Genomic DNA, 20,007 nt, shown 5'->3' with positions numbered 1-20,007 from the left:
AATCTTAAGAAAAGCAGCAGATTTTGCAGTAAATTAAATGCCATTGTGCTATGCTGCATTTGCATTGCACGTGTATGAAGTAGTGTTGACAAGTTCTTAAGTGTGTGTGCGGTTATCTTTTCTAAGTGAAAAGATCGTGCAATTGCCAATGATTGATTTACCGGAATCGAGTATTGTGCAGCTTTTTCATTTCCTGTAATTCTGAGTGTTCAATAAGATAATAACAATAAGATTTGTAACTTTAGTACAAGAAATAACTGTCATAAATATGAAAGATGAATGAATGCACATAAAAGCTTGAATGCTTATTTTAACAAGCATAAAAATATGAACAGCGTATAGCAGAAACACGGAAATGGAAAAATGAATGCTCTGAAACAGGTAAACAATAGAACAACAATAATTATCTAAGTCTATTTTTCTCGGGTTCTGTTGCATTTTTAACAGTGATCCCCATTTATCTACAGTGAATTAAGCCGTAATGCACATTCGATCATGTTGTTTCTTCAGCATAAAAAAGGTAGATGCTTGCAAATGCAAAGGAAAGAACTACATGATTTTGAAACGTTTCTCTGTGTGCGTATGTTTGCGAAAAACAAAGAGAGCGAGCGAGATATGAAAACGGACGCGAGCGAGAGCGAGAACTCTTTTGCACTCTTCCTTTCATTCCTGCCAGCCCTTAACAACGTGCTTATCGACGCTCCGCACACAACACACACACCACCGATACTGTCGACGAGGGAGCGCGCGCGCGTGTGTGCGTGTAGTTGTACAGAGAGTATGGTGAAGAAAATCCAGCATTGCACACCACTCTTCATCCCGGTGCTTTTTGTGTGTGGCACGCGCACAGCAGAGGACATCAGGAGTTGGGCGCAGGAAAAACCAATGTCCCAAGTTTTGGGTTTTGCACGGTGTCCTGGTTGAAGGGTTGGGCGTAATAGACAATCGGAGGAGGAGGTGGTGGATCGTGCAGTGTTTTTGAGGTGCAGTGGTGAACAGACAACAGCAAACCCCGTTGTGGGACAACAGAAGAAGGTAGACGTTTATTCCCGTAACGGGTTAGTTAACTCTCGGGTTTGGGCGAACAAATGTGAAGAGGGATGATTGTTTGCGCGAGCAGTACCAGCCAGAAGAAAATGTCGGCCGTGTGGTGAAGATCAATCGATGAAGATGCTGACGCGAATAGTTGGAGGTGTTTGGTGTATACGATTGGAGCGTCTGAAGTAGAAGATATTTCCTTTATTCCGGAGCATTTTTCTGCATAATAGGTGACCGTGGTATGGGGGGATGAAACATACTATTGCGTCGAGAGGTGCGGTGATGATAATATTATCGAGACACCGCGACACACACCGTATGAGAGCAGATTGGCATTGATGATATGCTGCTGCTGCTGCTTACTTCGATGGTGTGTGTACTTTGGTGTGGAAGTGTGCGCGCGGCGCGTTTGCAAGATTTACCGACGACAATGATGACGGTGATGATATCCCGCAGAAGGTGATCGTGCGTGATTATTGCGAAGAGCAGCACCGGGCCTGGCGAGCGTTGCCGTGTGTGTGTGTGTGTGTTTGTGTGGGGAGAACATACAATGGAAGAAAAAATAAGCTACTGGTCTAGGCATGGTTAGGGGTTGTCTCTGGATTTCGATAAGAAGGTAGTAATGTTATGCTGTGGCAAGAAATTTGATCCCCGGTCCAACTGGGACAGAGTGTTGCGTGCGTACTTTTCGCTTTTCCACCATTTGTGCTCCGTATTATGGGTCTCACATCCAGGTGCCTGCTCAGAAAGTTGAAAACGAAAGGCGATGAAATCGAAAGTATTAACGGCCCACAGTCGCAAACTACGGGATGAAGAACTCTAAGATGAGAAGAAGAAACTCGCATTGCCCCCAAAGCTTGGCTTTGCCTTTATTATTGACTGCTGCACGCAGAACCACGGATCAAAGCGGCACGTTTTGCGGGTGTGTATAGAAGTATTTTTCCTTCATTCCGTGCGCTCACTCGTTTGTTCTTCAGCAAGGGGCACACTACTATACGCGACATTGCTGCTGCTGCTGCTGCTCACTGTGTTTTGTGTGTGTTGGTGTTGTGTGTGTGCGAGAGCAGCAGGCGTTTATCAGCATGGCCGAGGAGTGTGCTATTTGATGCGACGACGACGACGAGCCATTTACCCAGCCAGGGGAGAGTGTGTGTAGTTAGTGTGAATAGTTAGTTGCTCGATCGAAGAACAGTTTTACTACGCCTGGGTTATATTATGTGGTCGCTGGTAGCTTTCGTGCCATTTCGTCTACATATTGCATAGAAAGTGCAGCAAAAATATGCCTCTGTCCTATAATTGGGCTAGAGGGCAATACTTTCCCAGCATCCCAGTGCTTGATGAATCTTCGCGAGAAGCTGCGATCTTCGCCAAGGAAGAAAATTGGTAGTGTGTGCAGTGCGCGAGTGTTACTTGAATTAGTTTGACACTTGAAGGTTTTATTTTCCCCCCTTCGTTGGGGATCGTTATTATAGTGGTTTTCTTGTTCGTCTTCTGTTGAGGCTGAGGGAGGATGATGTTGTCGAAACATCGTCATCCGCTTTTGCAGCTTCCTCCTCCCCCCCACCGCTCCCCCGTGCGTGTTTAGCGAATAGTGGATGAAGTTTGTTGTTGTTGATGTTACTAGCTATTGTTTTCTCAAATGCTGTGTTTTCCCTTTCAGTTGTGAAGCTGCAAACGAAGGATGCACAAATCGTACCCGTGTGCCTAGAGCATTATGCAGTGTCGGTTCAAACAGTCGCGTTAGCAGTGCTGGGGCTGTGTAATTGCTGCAGCGAAGAAGTTGTTGCTGTGCATAAGGGACAGCAGAATATCTTCGCGTGAGAGTGACGAGCGGCCGATGGCCTAGCAACTAACCTATCGTCGTATCAGCATAACATCATTCTAGCACAGCATTTTCCTGCATCTTAGTAGCAGATGTGTGTTGAAGCTAGGTGTGAAGCATGTGTGAAATTATTGGCGTGTAATGAGTTTTTTTTTAAGTGGCGTGTTACAAATACTTAGTGACCTGGAGAGAGAGGAGTCCCCTCTACCATGGGCTGAAGAATTGCGTTCGATCGATCGATCCGTAACCGTGTTCTTTTCTTAGCCTGCAAATACGCCTACGGTGGCAAACACGATAACAGAAAACCTAGCTACAGGAAACAAAAGTGACAAAATTGGTTCAATAAGTGTATGCTGAACTGCAAATCCGCACCGCAGCCTGCTACCAGCACGGTTCTTTGCTAGAGCTCTATTTCTTCTCGCTGCATGCTGAACAGTGGTGTGTGAGATGAGGTGAATACCGTGAATCGTGAGCCACTTAGGCGGGTGAGATGAATGACGTGAGCTGTGCGTGAATAGAACCCGCGTCAAAGGGCGAGTGAATCAGTAAGGGTGGAAAAATATGCAGCGAAAGCGGTAAAGAAGGGTGGTTAGAAGGCGTACGTGTGTATGTGTTAGTGTCCCTGGTGAAAAGAGCTGTTGAAGAAGAGGAATAGGGTGGAACCAATTGCTATATCATTGCTGTTCATAGCAAGAAGCAGGGTGGTAACAGGAGCTGGTATTAGCAAAGATATACTGGTGATATATTGTCTCATACAACAGTGCGAAGGTATATTGAAAAAAAAAAATACACAAAAGAAAAACAAACTAAACCGCGAGAGGACACGCGAACGATGGATTACATCGGTGATCTGCTTAATCAAATGTCGTCTGCCTTCAATCAGGAGACGGCCATACCGAAGAAGGAGGAGATCTCGATGGACGAAACGCTCAAGTGGCGCGCGCTTAAGAACAATCAGTTTGCATCCCGGACTCGTTTGCCGCAGCAGCAGCAGCAATCAGCGGGTAGCACAGGAAGCGGTACGCGTAGCAGCTTGACCAACGGACGTAAAAGCGTAGCGGGTGGTACGTCGAGCGGGAGCAACACCTCCAACAGGCAGCGGCGCCAAACATCCGGAGGAAACTGTAACGATAGTAGCAGTATCGCGACAACGGTCGACGACGGAAGCAGATCTCCGGCGGCATTGCTTGGAGACAACGGGAATCTAACACCTGACATTGCGGATGAGGAGGATATTGAGATAGAGATAGCGAAGGATATTAGCGGCGAAGAGTTGCAGGAAGCGCTCGGGCTTAGTCAGATGGTAGAGGTTGAGTCTGAGGAATTTGGAGGTGCGCTTGAGGTTGAAGATCGGCTAGAAACGGTCGGGAACGGTGGAGATTTGGTTGACGAAAAGAAAACGAGTCCGACGATGGAACAACATCGCGATAAGGGAGCAGAAACCGTGGCGGGAGATTGTAAATCCGAGGACGTGATCGACACCAAGTTGTCCTTAGGAGTGCCATATAGCAGCAGTGCCAGTGTGAGTCCTACGGTGCTGGTGGAACAAAAGGATGTACCAAGTGAACAGCTCGCAATGCTTCCAACTAAATCTGACACAGATGAACCGGATGTGGCGTTGGATAAATCGGATCAATTACCAACATCGCCAAGTTGCAAACCGAAAGTAGCCAATTATGTTGACGGAACTCTTGAGGAGCAGTTGAATGTTGAAGAAAAAGTCGGTGAAAAAGCAACAATCGATGATCGCGTAGATAATGCCGATTTTGACGAAGGTTCAGTGATGGAAGATGATGAAGATGATGTACTCATCATTAACACGGACGAGGCGGACGAGGTCGTAGAGCTGGGAGAAACGTCGAAAGAAGACGAAGAGGATGAAGAGGAAGCGTCTGACAAGATGCCGTCGGAAACTGACGATCGTGCAACAACTGTTGTGGAACAAAAGGATGATGGTGTTCAGTCGAAGGAGGAAGTAATAGAGACGCCCGAATCCCAACCTAAATCCTTAGCTGAAGATGCTATTTCTAAACCTGTAGTTGACAATGTCGAGGAAAAATTTCATCCCAACGAAGCCACTGACGGAAAGCCGGATGACGGGCATGATCGCAACATTACCGATCGAGCTTCCAACGATTGTGAGGAGGTTAAATTTTCCGACTCTCTAAAAACATCCTGCAGTTCCACATTAGCGAAGGAAAGTGGTGATCCTCGATCACCGGTATGCGAAAAAGTGGAAGAAAAGACTGAGTCTGTGATGGAGGAGCATAAACCCGTCGGAAATGAATCATCTGCGGACAAAGAGATCGCCAGCATTACGACTGAAGTAGGCGCTGAAAAGGCAGAACAACCTGCTGGACGAACAACACGTAGTAAGAAGGGTACGGTTGTGGTTGGATCCGTCGTCAACACATCACCATTGGCCACTGCCACAGCACATTCGCAGCGAAGATCCCAGCGCTTCCAGAAGGATTCTACCGGTGCGTCAAGCGACGGTAAATTAAATGGGGAAAATCCCATCGAGCCAATCGTTGTTGTAAAAGAGGAAGAATCGGACGAATCTTTAGCAGCAAAGAAACGAAGCTCCGTTGGAGTAGCACCTCCGCTACCGGGTGTTGAGGTCAAGCTGAAATCAACGGTCAAGTCAGATCGAAGTTTGCGCAGTAAGCAGCAAGGAAGTATCACCGTGAACCAACCTGCCGTAATGACACGCCGTGTTTCGGAAACGGTTAAAGCATCTCCGGACGAGCCGACGGATGGACCGCAGGATACGGACGTGGACAAATCGATCGTTGGCCGTCGCGGAAGAAAACGAATGAGTCAGGATCGGTCGGCAGCTTCGTCGGTAGTTTCGAACGAACCAGTTACACGCACAAGGGAAAAATCGACACGTGATGAATCGGTTAAAGGTGAATCGAGTGCAGCTGGGCAAGGACGTACAAGTCGCTCGGGGTTTCCTCTGGAACCGGACGAAACCGATACCGGTGGCAAAGAGGAGGTACCGGATGCACCACTGCCAGAAAAAGTGACTCAACAACAGCAGCAACAACAACCACAGCGTCGTGGACGAAAGCGGAAAAATCTAAACGTCTCCGACAAAGATAATACAGCAACATCTGCAGCTTCGTCGAGTGCTTCCAGTGCCGTTGTTGCTAACGCGGATAAACCTCTTCTCCATCCGTACAAACGTGCGGCCAGACAGTCGAGGGACGGAAGTGACGGTATTCTTGCCTCAGCTCTGGCACGGCGCGACAAAGTTAACTCACAAGGTCGGCTGTCTCGGCAGATTAAGCTGTCCGCAAAGATCTTGGCCAACGAAGAGCTCCGTCAAGGTTATGAACAGCAGCAGAACAATGGAAGGATCACGCTTGGCTCCGAACCATCGGTTGCTGTCGGTCTGCATGAGGAAGATCTTCCAACGTCGGATCGTGATCGTCACTTGGAACCAGGTCCGGAGAAGCAACGTAAACTGGCTCGAGATGCTACCGAAATGTCGGTGGCCAGTTGCAGCACTATCGGTAGCAGTACCGAGGATGTAACGGTGGTGTCCGTGACCTTGTCACCACCGAAAGCTGGTACGTCTGGGACGGCGACTAAAAGAACTTCATCCGCTCAAGTATTGCAAAGTGATACATCGTCGGTCCAGCAGCAGCCGAACAAAAAGCTTATAGGAACGTCTTCTACCGAGCGAATGTCAGTTGCGAAACGAATGCCCAAACAAAGCGCCCCAAACGCTTCGTGTCCCAACGTGGAGACATTCCTGCAGGAGGTACGAACTATGCGTCTCGGTACAAATCGATCGCCGGAAGAAAATCGTAAGCTTAACCGTCGCCAGCAGAAACGAATGGTGAAGATGAAGGAGAAGTTTATGAATTCATTGAGTCTGCGTCGCCGTAGCGCTCAACAATCCCGCAACGGAACGGATGGCAATGAGTTCGATGTGGAGCAGTCCGGCGGTGAGCCGGAGTCGAGTGGTAGTGAAGCAGACTTTGTCCCAACACAGAAAATAGGAACGGTCGGTAAACCGAGCGTTACGTTGCGCCTCCGCAAGCCGGAAACACTGTTGGAAAATCATACGCGCAAAGTAACACCTGCTCCTGGAAACCGCTTACCGTTAGTGACGCTTCCGAAAGGTGCGTCTGGTATGCCGAAACTGAATGTTGGACGTTCCTCCGCTGGCTCTACTGGACATGTGCGCCAGGTAGGTAAGCAGTCGAACGGCGGAAAGTCAGCAACGGTGAACGGACCGGGAAGAGTACGTCCCTCGTCGGGTGCAGTGATTTTACCAGCCGCAATGACCACCCTGGGTGCACGATCTACATCAAAAACAGTCAACAGCACATATTCCTCCGCAAATCCCGCTGCTAACGCACTGCTCAAGGATAAAGAAACGGAACAGTTGCAGCGCTCGCTGCAACGACTTGGCTGTGAGGTCACGTTGATACCAACAACGGCGGCCGGTCGTACTGTTGATACACGCCCCGCGTTTGATGCTACGCCAGTGGCCGGCTCATCCCGATCCGGAGCAGCAAATGTTTGGCCGTTACGGCGCTTAAAGGATAGCGCAGGTCCACAAAGGTCCCGGTCGCAACAGAATGCAGCCACACCGCCTATTCTACCCGGTACGACCTCGCCGAGCTTGCAGATCGTGCTGGGAAGTGCGGGATCACCAGCACCGGTGCAAGATTCTTCCAGGTTGCTGTCGTCCAGAACGGCACCGACCGCTTCACCGTCGTCGGAAACGCTCGTCTGTCATTGCCGCCAGAAGTCGGACATATTCGTGGAAAAGACGGTTGGCAATGGGTTCTGCACGGCGATAGACGATATCGATGGTCAGCAGATTGGTTGCTGCAACGAGCTGTCCAACGATCTGCCGAACATGCTGCGTCCGAGTCCGAGGGTTAGCTTTCAGCTGCTTTGCAACATGCACCGGAAGCGGTTGGAGGACCATGGTTGCTGTGCCATCTGTGGAAGGTTTTGTACGCAGGTAATTAGAAGATTTTTTTTGTTTCGTTACCAGACACATGCGGGGTCAACGATCGTACGACAATTTGCATACATTTATAAATTAAAAGGGTTTGTTTAGAGTTCTAGTGACAAAATTGGAACCATTTCAGACTTATTTCAAGTTGGTTTATAGTGCCTAGGGTGTATCGAGATAGAAGGAAATCTTCGTTCTGGATCTGGGTCAAAAGAAATATTTTGTTCTTAATGATCTTCTGGAGTTCTTAGTGCTATGTTCTGGAAAAGCGTGAGTCTTTACAAGATGGCTTGGGATTTGTTTGGTAACTTGTTGAAAATGTCATCGGGCACAGCGGGATGTCCCAAAAACTGGAATGTTTTTCGCCACTTTCCATCGGGTTTAGTTGATCGGATAGTTGAATAGGTTGAATGGCGAATGTGGGACTTCAGAGCTTTTCCTTTAATCAAATCTGGAGAAAATCCGTCTCGGGGTCAATAAATATATAAACATTGGAAGCGATGTGAACTATCATGTCGACAATAAGTTTTGAGCTGGATTATTGATTTGGTTTATTAACTTCACGGCCCGCCTGGACAGAGGTTGTCAAAGATCGTTTGATATTGGACTTCACAGGGGCATTGGACTATACTGGCGTTTCTAGAAATGTATCAATCATCATGATAAGGACACCTGATTGTAATGTTTCCGCATATCACTAGTGTTACAACTTTTAGTTTAACTTGAACAGATACCAGAAATGACTCTAATTATGTAACTTGAGTTCCTGAACTCTTTATCTTTTGGGCATTAAACTATTGCTTTAATTATTCGTATAGTTTTTATACGACACGTTTAAGATTAAGCTGTTCTCCAGTGATTATAGTTTTGATTTCCTTCCATCTCACGATTGCTGTATGGCTAGACATGCATGTGGGCGAATACTTGCTCAGACGTGCAGAAGCTATAGGAAGAAACAGGATGACGTTATGATCAACTGCAATTTTCATTTGTGTTTCATAACCCACATATGCATCGGAGTGAATGCCTTATAGTACACACTCGGTCGCCGGCCAATCGGATCAATTCGGACTCTGCCGCTAACAAAGATTTGAGATGGTTGCGCGGGAGAAGATAGTGCGAGCGGGAGTTAGTTCCGCGTAGGTTTATTATTAGAATTCGGTCAACTCCGGTCGGGTTGTTAGCGTATGGAGTAAAATCTCAAGAATGCATTTGTTTTTTTTTCTCTTTCCCCACAATCTCTGTTATAGAATGATTATGGGATTCATTGCTTTTGAACGATTAAATTCATAGAAGATGTTAGATATGAAATTTATCTATATTGAGCGTAGATTGATCGATAATAAGCTTGATAATAATAGATATTAAAAAAAATGTGTTACTGGGGCTCAAAACGAGGCTATTCGTTGACTAGATCAGTTAAAAAGTAACGGAACTACATTATTTTATACAACTTAACAATATTACCTATAAGACAGTTAATTTCATAAGAAATTTCCTTACCTATTCGCAGGGTAACTTTGCAATGTGCAAAAACGCACATATATTTCATCCGAATTGTGCCGATAAGTACATGCTCAACACGCCGTACAACCCGGCCCGCCCGGAGGACTATGCAGCACCAACGCTGGTGCTAAAGTGCCCTCACTGCAATCAGGAATGTCCGAACAGAGAGATCGAGGTGAACATTCAGCTTACATCGCCTCCAGTGCTATTGCCATCCCGAAAAAGTATAGTGTAAGTATCATCATCGTCGCGAGTTACCCATTTAACATTTGTATAAAAAGCTTTACAATATTCTCTTTTCCCGCAGTAAACCTGCTAAAATGACGGTTTCCAAAACTAGTGACAACAAAGCTAATGGTGTCAGTGGATCTACCAACGTTAGTGAGAGTTTCCGTACCACCGTTAAATCATTAGTACCGAGAAGCCTGAAGAACATGCTTTCGGAGGATCACGCTGCTACAAATGGCAGTGGTGTTAATACGGCTCACGCAACGACCAGTAATGCTGGTAGGATAAGTTCTACCAAAGACACTGGTACGACTGGAACTGGGAAGAATCGTTTTACGGCGAAAGATTTCTTGCACGCCGTATGCACGAAGAAGGATGATGCGCTTGTTTCGGAAATCATCAGTAAGTGTTGCATCGCAAACATGGTTTGAAGTTCCAATTTTCTGATTGTCCTTTTTTCCTTTATCTCACTACCGATAGCTTCCGGATTCGACATCGAAACACGGTTTCGAGAGTTTCATCATGGTACCTGTCTGCATGTTGTGTGTAATTACGGTACGCTTGCAATGGTCTACCTAATCATGTGCCGCGCCCGTTCGGTGGACTATCTGAACATTGTCGATCGGGCACTGCGTACCGCTGTAATGTGGGCGGTAATGGGTTCGAAGTGCGATATCGTAAAGCTGCTGTTGGACAGTGGTGCCGATGCAACGCTCAAAGGTCCGTACGGTTTGACCGTGCTGCACTTGGCGGCCAAACTTGGTCAGCACGAAGCCGTACGCACGATACTGGAGTGTGCACGGCAACGGTTGACCGCACGCGACCTGATGGCGTTCGTGAATGCGGTCGATAATGGGAGCTGGACGGCACTAGCCTGGGCGGCCGAGAACCGTCACAAGCAGACGGTCGAGCAGTTGATCTCCATTGGAGCGGATGTGAATGTGTGCGATCGATTGAACAATACAGCGCTACATTGGGCTGCACTGTCCGGTTGCTCCGATACGCTATACTTGCTGATGACTAAGGCCTGCAATCCGAATCTGCAGAATAGCAACGGAGAGACACCGCTGTAAGTGTAGAGATGTATGATGGGTAGAGTTATTTCCATCGCCGGGAAAACATATGGAGACATATGGAAACATATGCTGCATTTGTGTATGCGCACGCGAATGCTATTGTTAACGAGAATGTTTCTTTCTAATAATCGCAGAATTGCACGTTTTTTAACATTTATTCAAATCGTGCAAAATTCAAAATTTAAAGTTTCGTCGCTTGTTTTACAGAGTTCTTTCAGAGACATTCTTCTATTGTTTTTTTTCTTTCTTTGATTGTACTTTGGTTGAATTTACACCATGGTGAAAAAATAATCCGCCCTTATTCTATTTACTTCGGAACTTACTATTTCAGGTATTTAACAATATTTACTAATTAATTTACTTATTTCACGCCTTTCTCAGACATATCGCTTGCCGCCAGGGTCATGCTGAAATTTGTGTGGTATTGCTAGCCATGGGTGCTTCCTTGAATGTTCGCAACGCTTCCAATAAGCTGCCTCAGGACACGATCGAGAATCCAAACAGTGAATGTGCAAACATTATAGTAGCGAATGTGAAAATGCGTAACCTTTCAAGCAATCTGAAAGAAACGCACATACTATCCAGGTATGAACAAATGTGGTGGTATTTTAAATGCTATTGAGGGTTTTGAACAATTTAATATTAATTCTACTTTCTGTCTGACTATCTCCCGTACCAAACTGCAGCGATATATCCAAGGGTAGAGAACGCCATCCGATACAGGTCGTGTACTATACCAGGGGCAAGAACGATCGTCAGCTTTCTGTACCGAAATTTAAGTACATACGGAGCAATGTGCAGATCGATTCTCGTATCACAATCGAGCCGGACGCTCGCAACATGCCCGTTTGTTCATGTGTTGATAGGTAAGTTAAAGTGGAAATGTTTTGCACATTTATTTATTACGAATGATAAATAATAATGATGTTCCTCTGATGTTTCTTTTTTGCTGTACCGGATGTAGCTGTACGTCAACTCAATCGGAGTGCCTCTGTTCGGAACGTACCTGGTATACAAACGATGGACGGTTGATGAACGACTTCAACTACCTTGATCCACCGACCGTTATCGAGTGTGGTGACCTGTGCGACTGCAATCGGCGGTTGTGTCGGAATCGGGTCGTGCAGCATGGTCTCCTTATACCGCTGCAGCTATGCTACATCCCTGGCAAAGCTTGGGGTGTACGTACGATGCTGCCTATTCCGAAGGGTAGCTTTTTGGTGGAGTATGTTGGGGAGATACTGTCCGATGAAGCAGCCAATCATCGGCTTGACGATAGTTACCTGTTTGATCTTGGCAATGGCGTAAGTAAACTCCAGAATTAACCTATCTAAATGTTGAAGGAATGGTTTGTTTAACGTGTTACATTGTCTTTGGATGCGTAGTTTTGCATCGATGCCAGTGCGTACGGGAATGTGAGCCGATTCTTTAACCATTCCTGTCAACCAAACGTTTCACCAGTGTCCGTATACTACGACCATAAGGATCAGCGTCACCCAAGGGTAGCATTGTTTGCCTGCCGCGACATTGAAGCACAGGAAGAAATATGGTAAAGTATAATGATATGATATTAAATCACTCGCCTTCGTTAGAACGTATCTAATTACAAACCTTCCTTATCAATCGATATTGATATTTCAGCTTCGATTATGGTGAAAAGTTTTGGATGGTAAAACGTGGCTCACTGGTGTGTCGGTGTAATACGGCCAAATGTCGTTATCGACTGGTGGAGTAAGACAGATAATGTAAATGATTGACATAGTTGCATGCCGATGGCAATATACACATATGCACAAAAAGCGCAATGGGACGAAGGAGAACGTTTACCCGATCGTTGAAGAGGTGGTTTTATTGATATTGGAGATTCTGTGTGTGTGTGTGGTTCGAGATTCGATTGGAGAGGGCAAGATTGAAAAGAACACGGGAAGAAAGAGTGTAAAATGGTGTAATATTTATTTATTTTTCTATACGCCATTAGCTAATTTCGAAGGAAATATGGATTGTAGATGATTCGATAGTCAAAATAAGGGATCCTTCCTTCCAGTGGGGGATGGCGTACACAAATGTACAAAAGGTAAAAAAAAGATTGCACATACACACGAAGGGACAAGTGATTCCAGCACAATGATGCTTAGGAAAGATAAGTTGTAACAAAAAGAAAACAAGTGGAGCAAGATGGGATTGATAGCATCTCTTTGCAGCATGTCTGAACGTGCATCGCCATATCACTAGCAAGGATGAGAAAAAAACAAACGTTAGTTTCCGTATTTATTTCTTGTTGAAAGCTGTATGAAACAATCTTTTTACTGGGCGTTTTTTTAAAGATTAGTTTTACTTGAATCGATGTTGCCATATTCTGTAGCGAAGGCACTGCGTTTGGAATGTTTAGTTTGGACCAGAAGCTGGACCGGCAAGCTGATATCGATCAACGGTCCGATTAAGGCACAGCAGCACTGCAGACAATGAAGGATCAATAATTTAGTTTAACGTTTAATGTCTAACGGCCGGTTGTCGCAGCAGCACAATAGACACATAATCGTTCCCGTTCGACGATTAGTCAAGATAGAAGTATATAAAAGCCTTGTACGTACATGCATGTGTCGATGTGTCTCGTGTGAAAGTAGCTTAAGAGTTTCTTTGCTAGAATAGTGTTTAGGTTAAATATTTCGGTTTAGGCTACAAAGGAGACGATGAAGCAGATTATGTTTAGTATTAACAACAACAAAAAGAATAATGCCATATTTAGTTGCCACCGATTTTTCTTTGGTAGTATAAGCCGACAAAGAAGCATACGTAGACAAAACGGTGATGGAGATGCGTACGTGTGTGAAGCTTTACATTGGAACGGTTGCCATTCGGTTTTAAGGAGACTGTGAGACCATTACGTTTACCATGTTTTTTTTAACTTTAGGAATATTTGGCTGGCTTTATTATTTGTTTTTGTTTGTTTCGCGGACAAGATAATTTAAACAAATAGAAACAAAACTGTTTGTTTTTCACAAAATCAAAACCAAGGAATTCATCTAATCACTGTACAACTCATACCATCACTTTACACACATAACCGGACGATTAATTTATCCTTAGAACAGTAGGGAGGATTTTGTTTAATTCTTTATTTTTACTAACAATTCGTGGATATATTATTGGATGTGTTAATTGCAACAGAAAGTTCACACGCATAGTAATAGTTCATTAATTATTCTGTGTGAAATATATTTGTCAGTAGCGCTATGATACCAAAGTCATGGAATCGTGCGATTCTTATTTAGCGAAATACTATTTTTTTTTTTGCAAACGCTTTACTGTTTGTACTACTATAACTAGATATCGCAGTATCGAACGTACGTAGTTCCTTTAAGTAGTTTCATTATGGTACGTTTTAATGAATTTGGTTTTCCTAGCTTGCCGGTGAAAATTCATGCCACATATTTGTAAGCAAGTGTGATGCGTGTGTATTGTTTTGCGAAAGGACAAGAACACAAATAGATAGCGTTAGAGAGATACAGTAGAAGCAGTGGTAAAAGGGACATGCAAAATAGAGCAGTGCAACGGAACGGGAAATGCAAACAGAGAGCTATTAACATATTTAGTGTGGTAGATACAAAGGCATCTTTAAAAAACAACCGGCAAAGAATAAATCAATGAACTAGTAACGCAATACTAAAAAGGTTATATTTCTTTCATTGTTACTGCGTGGTAGAAATAAAGAAAGAAATTAAGATATTTTAATGTGCGTTAATCGAAGATAGAATACCCGTGGAATACGTGTTGTACAGCGGATTAGGCTCGCCAGGTTTCGGTAGGCTAGTCACCCGCCGATCCTGTCCGTAAAGTCCTTTTAGAAGGTCCAACTGGACAGAAGAGGCATGGTAAGCCTAAATTGGGATGGAGCAATGGTGTTGACGCGTTCATTAGAAAGTCCGAAGTAATGGATTAGCTGCCGATGCTGAAAAATTGATGGCGAATGTCGAACATTTTTTGACTACGAGACTAAAATTTTACCCAATGTCAAAAATTGGTGGCTGGTGGTTGACAAAAATTGATGCATTAGAGACAAAATTTAGCGGCAACGGCAATGTAGCAGCATCGTCTCATACTTGTTTGCCAATACTTGTTCTTTACGATCTTCGATCAGGACCAGCATTTAGTTTCGATACTATTTTTCTAACACAAACAAACAGGCAAATCAATTTGCTATGTTTTTTTTTTATTTACTTTTATTATTCCAATCATACAGCATTTGAGTGGACTGTCGTTCGATAAAATTATTTACACAATAAAATAAGCATTCATCGACGAAAACGTTTCTGCGTGTCGTGTTTCTGTGATACTGTGTTTTGTTCGTTAAATAGTGTAAGAAGGTATACGCTTACTGGTACGAAAGTTGGGAACTTAACCAAAAACTGGCTGTGGTTGGCATAATTTCGCTGGTTGTGTAATTATTTGTTGAATTGTGCGCGACCTGCTGATGTGACGAGATGAATCTCCACGGTAAAACAACCCGGAACAGGTTTGTGGAATTGCGATAGTGGTGATAAAAAAAAACAAAACCGTCCTAGATGGGAATTAGTGATAATGGATTATAATTATAAAATAAATTACTATTTCGCTTTACTCTCGCAGCACTCCAGTTCTATCTATCACTCCATTCACTCACACTATTGTACGCGCTCAACCGCGAAACCGTTGTCCTTTTCTCGTGCTATTCAAACGTCCTGCAAAAAAAAACGACACATTTCGTCCGTTTCTTATATTTTTATACTCGAAATAAATAACTTTAATATGTAGCGTGTTGGGAAGTGGGATTGTTTCGTATGATGCGTTTTTGCGTTTCAATAAATAATTGTTTCCAATCTCTATTTAAAGTTAACGATTTGTTCGATCCAAGCTGGCCGGTAGATCTTGTGCAAGTACGCGTATGCGTCCCGATGCGCTTTGCATGCATCGATGCATACGAGAGCAAGAATTAAAAAAAAAAAAACAAACAAACATTTACTAAGCCCCTACCCTTCCGGTCCCGAAACCTCGATTCTTATCCCCTCGCCTGGGTTTCTGCCACGCTCAAATCGTCAAATCGGAAACTCAATAGAAAGTGTGAATAGGTTGTGTATAAAGCAGGGTGTCGTCAGTGGCGCGCCTGCAGTGCGCTTGCTCTACCGCAATTACTACTGCTATTATCTACCTTGACGTCCCTTGTTTTTTTTTCCCTAGTTACGAATTATCCTAGTATGCTGTGTTGTGTTGTCCCGCTCTAATCATCTCGAGCAAGTGCCTGGATACGATAGGTATAATGTGGTGGGGGGGAAGGGTGAGCAATGGGTGAATTGGTGATGATGGTTTCTATGAGAGCGGTAGACACTGCGTTGCTACTAGTATGTAGGAAACGGCATAATGCACCGCCATTAGTCTGGTACTGTCGGTTGTGTGATGCACGTGTACTAATTGTTCCTTACGCTAGAGTGTCCTGAAGAAGAATTAATTGTTAAGTCACTTCAAACATTTTACCAACGTGTGTGCGCGTGCCGGTTTGTGTGAGTGGAATTTACTATCGATCGATATCGATCGATCTATCTTCTAGGGTGGGATACTGGAAGAAAGTGGGTTCTTGCCTTTGCTCGATACTAGAGATGTGTTTCCGAATTTAAAAAACAAAATGGGAAATACATAATAAATAGTAAAACCAAAAACCTTCCCCCTAGGGGAGGTATACTTTTCATTTCCTACGCTTCTCTCTCTAGTGCTTGTTGGGATAGATGGATGAGTGTGTTGCGGCCAGTATGGTTGTTGCCACGAACGCGGTACCATTCTGTACGAATAGGGCTGTATGGTTCGTTCATCCGTTCACTGGCTGTTTTAACCACCGATTTGCCACGCTCAGTCTGGGTCGTCCTCCCGGCACCGGGGAGGTGGAGTGGCATCGAACCTAGATCCTATGGTATTGGGGTCACAGTTTCGGGGCATCCTGCCTAAGCCATGACTTTGTGCGGTTGCATCCACTTCTTCATGTAGTAGCAGAATAGTGTCGATAGGTAGACCAACACCATCAGCGCACAAGTGACGGCGAGCGCCAGCACCGAAGTCTTCGTTGGACACGGTTCGATGATAGTGACGGTCTTATCTGTGGTCGTGTAGATGGGAAGGACAGGTAAGTAAGGCATTTAGTGCATCGAGATCAATTCATGTTTAATGAACTTTGCAATATTCTTACCTCTGCCAAAGTCTGTACTAGCTTCGCTGCGCAGGAAGTCACGGTTCTTCTCATCGCCAAAGTCCAACACCAAGATCTCCTGTGAGATGTTCATGTCTTCCTCCTCTTCGACGGTGTCATTGCTGGAAAAAAAACCCAATAACAGTACTCGATAAGAGTTCCAACCCGCACACCAAGTTAGGGGCAAGTTCTTGATACTTACCTGGACGTAACGGAACGACGCTTCCTGCCCCAGGATTCTACTGAATCGCGTCCCCACTCGCAAACGGCCGGTTCACACGGTCCCAGACAGTACTTCACATTGCACTGGAAGATCACACCGTAGCTCTCGGTGAACCGGAACGCTTCGTAGATCGATTGCAGCGCATTGCCGTCCTGCGTGAAGGCGGGGAAGATGCTCGGATCGACCGGACAACCATCGTCGTCGATGATCTGGAACGTGCTCTTGGAATCCTTTGCCATGGCAACGCACGATCGCGCAAAGATGCCGTAGGGAGCTAGACCGAAAAGATGGGAAAGTGCAATTGATCGTTAGCACGTACGCGTTACGCCGTTGTGGTGTCCCCAATTTCGGAGCACTAGTGGTGTTGGGTGCTTACTGTCTTCTGGGATTTCGATACGGAACGTCAGCCGGTCTCCGATGCGTACGGTCTCCACCTCGCGTGCACGTGCATCCAGAATGCGAATCCTTGGTGGTGGAGCTTCCGGCGACGAGTTGATGTGGATCATCTCCGGATCACGAATCGGCAGCATACCGAAGGAAATGTTCTTCGAGCTCATATCGTACGTACACTTGACCTTGTAGATTTTGTCCGCCTTCGTCATCACGACCGAATGGTGCTGCAGGACAACGGTGTTGCTGTAGATGCCGGTCTGTAAGGTAAGATTTGATGAACTGATTAGCGACACTAACACCAATAGGAGTTCTGGCTAGAAATGTGGAGTTACACCCACCGCGCTCTGTGTATTACAATCCTGTCCACCCATGGTTAGGTCGAGGCGGAAGGTGTCGGAATTGATAACGTCAATGTTACAGGTTTCCGATCGTCCCAAAGCGTAGATGCGTCCATTGAACGGTTTGTTGGTGCGTACTTGCACAGCAATACGTGTATCCTTGCAGTGGACGGACACTGAAACGAGAGGGTTAAATTAGAATTAGACTTCACTTGTTGGGATCCCCAGGAACCAGGCATGGCTAAAGCGCATGAAGCCTCACCGTCGTAACAAGTTCCAGTTTTATCGCAGTTAGCATCATTTCGGGTGAGATTATTGACGGACGGATCCTCAACGGTATCAAACACAACAGGGAGCGTATTTTCGGCCTGGTTCGTTTGCTCTGGAACAATTGAAAATTGATGTTCAAATAGTCTGTCGTAGCATTATCGTTGGGCCGCTCCGACATTAACTTACTTTCGCAGATATTCTCAAAGTAATCACCGCTCGGTTCACCGACATCGATCAGCGGACGTTCGCCGTTCAGGTAGGTCGAGGGTCCATCGGGCAGCGATTTGTGGTCGAGATGGTACAGCCGGCAGTTGTACTGCGAACCGGTAGGTTGGCCAAGGTACAGGAACGAACGGCACAGGAATTCGCTCTCGATTTCACAAGCCAGCTTGCACGCCGTATCGGACGTCACCTGCAACTCCTTGTCGGTGTAGTAGTGCAGCCCAACGTACTGGGACACCTTATCATCCGAGACGCCAATGCGGGGCAGCTGGAACTGGCGGTTAAACTTACACGCCTGGCTCGGCTTGAGGCAAAGGTTCTCGAAATAGTCGACACCTTGCGCATCGACCAGCTGAACGAACTGGCCAACGGATCGGCGATCGGAATCGCTCAGCACGCACTTCATGTTGTTGTAGTCGTACTCGACCGAGCGACAGATGAAACGCTTCTCGTTCAGGCACGCCGACAGGCAGGCTTCCTTCGTGCTGGTGTAGATCAGCGCGTTGTCCAGCCCGCGAATGATTTTGTTCGGGACACGCTCGAAATTCCACGGACGCTGGCAAGCGTTCTCGGACCGCAGCTGAAGCTTCACCATGTAGTACATGCTGGAGGAGCGCTGCGGCGTACTGGCCGGGTTGTTTGCGGCCGTCACGTTCTGCAGCTGACAGAGTGTCTCCTGGGCGGGTGTCAGCGGGTTCACGACGAAGCTGTACCGAGCACAACCGGGTGGCCGGGTTAGAAAGGCTTGAATGTTTTGCAGTAACGCGGTGCCATGCTTACCTGAATGCTGCCGCCTGACAGTCGGGTTCCTCCCGGCACCAACCTTGGCACTCGTACAGCGACAGATTCTTGACGCTGTAGTACGTCGTACCCTGGAAGTCATAGTCGGTCAGCTTCTCGAAGGCGACACGGGCCTGTACGAGCTGTTGAGCCGCCGCTAGGAAGCAGACGGTAAATAGCAGTAAGTTTGCGGGACGCCACTTCATCTCTTTGCCGTTGGGTGTATTTGGATGGCTAGTTCGTTACGCTGCGGAACAATCTGCAATGGAAGCAAAGGGAAAGAATAAGCCATTAGTCTCTGTTTTGGTCGATCGGTCTTCCTGAGTTTCTGCGTTGATCTTCGTGGATGATGCGTTTAAATAATTTCACCTCGCTAAAGAGGATTTCTTATTGGGTACTTTAGACTCATTCTAAGGAAGCCTGGAGAACCATAAGCATGGCAATTTACGTGATGAACTGCTATGTTTAATGATGGTTCAAAACTGTTTAGTCACTGACTAACTGCACAGTCTTGTGGGATGTTTGACGGAACAATGTTGTTGCCGGGCTGCCAAATAATAGGCTATCTACAGCAGATCCATTTCAATTGCAAGGAAATGAGCATTCTTCGTTGGAGAAGTAAAATCGGTAGTCTTATTTACGCTAACGTCAGTAATTGTAAATCGATATCTTCTTCGAAATGTTGCATGAAGTGTTATATCACTAGAATCAGCGGGTCTTTTCCCGGTAAATTCCTCATACTTTCTAGCACAGTGCCACCAATAAACCCGACGCCCGGGGGAACAAAGGCAACAGCTCAGCTTTATTACGCTATACCGGGCCAGATGGCAGTTTATAGCGCATTATGTAGAGCGCCGCCGTCCAGCTTTCATTTTGAGCTTTTATGATTTTATGCTAGAATGGTGGATCGTATATCCAC

General features: G+C 45.7%; 2 protein-coding genes across 2 annotated transcripts; one reads left to right on the top strand and one right to left on the bottom strand.

Moving 5' to 3' along the window:
- Positions 1-3,692: 3,692 nt before the first annotated feature.
- LOC128719784 (uncharacterized) lies at positions 3,693-12,386 on the top strand. The gene is made up of 9 exons (XM_053813421.1): positions 3,693-7,847; positions 9,355-9,578; positions 9,655-9,977; positions 10,056-10,644; positions 11,033-11,236; positions 11,338-11,517; positions 11,616-11,955; positions 12,037-12,200; positions 12,293-12,386. The coding sequence occupies exons 1-9, from the start codon at positions 3,693-3,695 to the stop codon at positions 12,384-12,386; spliced, it is 6,273 nt and encodes a 2,090-aa protein (XP_053669396.1).
- Positions 12,387-16,620: 4,234 nt separating this feature from the next.
- LOC128719701 (uncharacterized) lies at positions 16,621-19,294 on the bottom strand. Its single transcript, XM_053813329.1, has 8 exons — positions 19,089-19,294; positions 18,273-19,015; positions 18,079-18,198; positions 17,817-17,992; positions 17,462-17,735; positions 17,065-17,359; positions 16,863-16,984; positions 16,621-16,772 (listed from the first exon to the last, which is right to left on the bottom strand). Exons 1-8 carry the CDS (start codon positions 19,292-19,294, stop codon positions 16,621-16,623), a joined length of 2,088 nt encoding a protein of 695 aa, XP_053669304.1.
- Positions 19,295-20,007: the final 713 nt, after the last annotated feature.

This window comes from Anopheles marshallii, chromosome 2 (assembly GCF_943734725.1).
Source record: "Anopheles marshallii chromosome 2, idAnoMarsDA_429_01, whole genome shotgun sequence".
Taxonomy (NCBI): Eukaryota; Metazoa; Arthropoda; class Insecta; order Diptera; family Culicidae; genus Anopheles; species Anopheles marshallii.
Note: the sequence above shows the minus strand (reverse complement) of the source record. Positions and strands in the feature narration are given on the sequence as shown.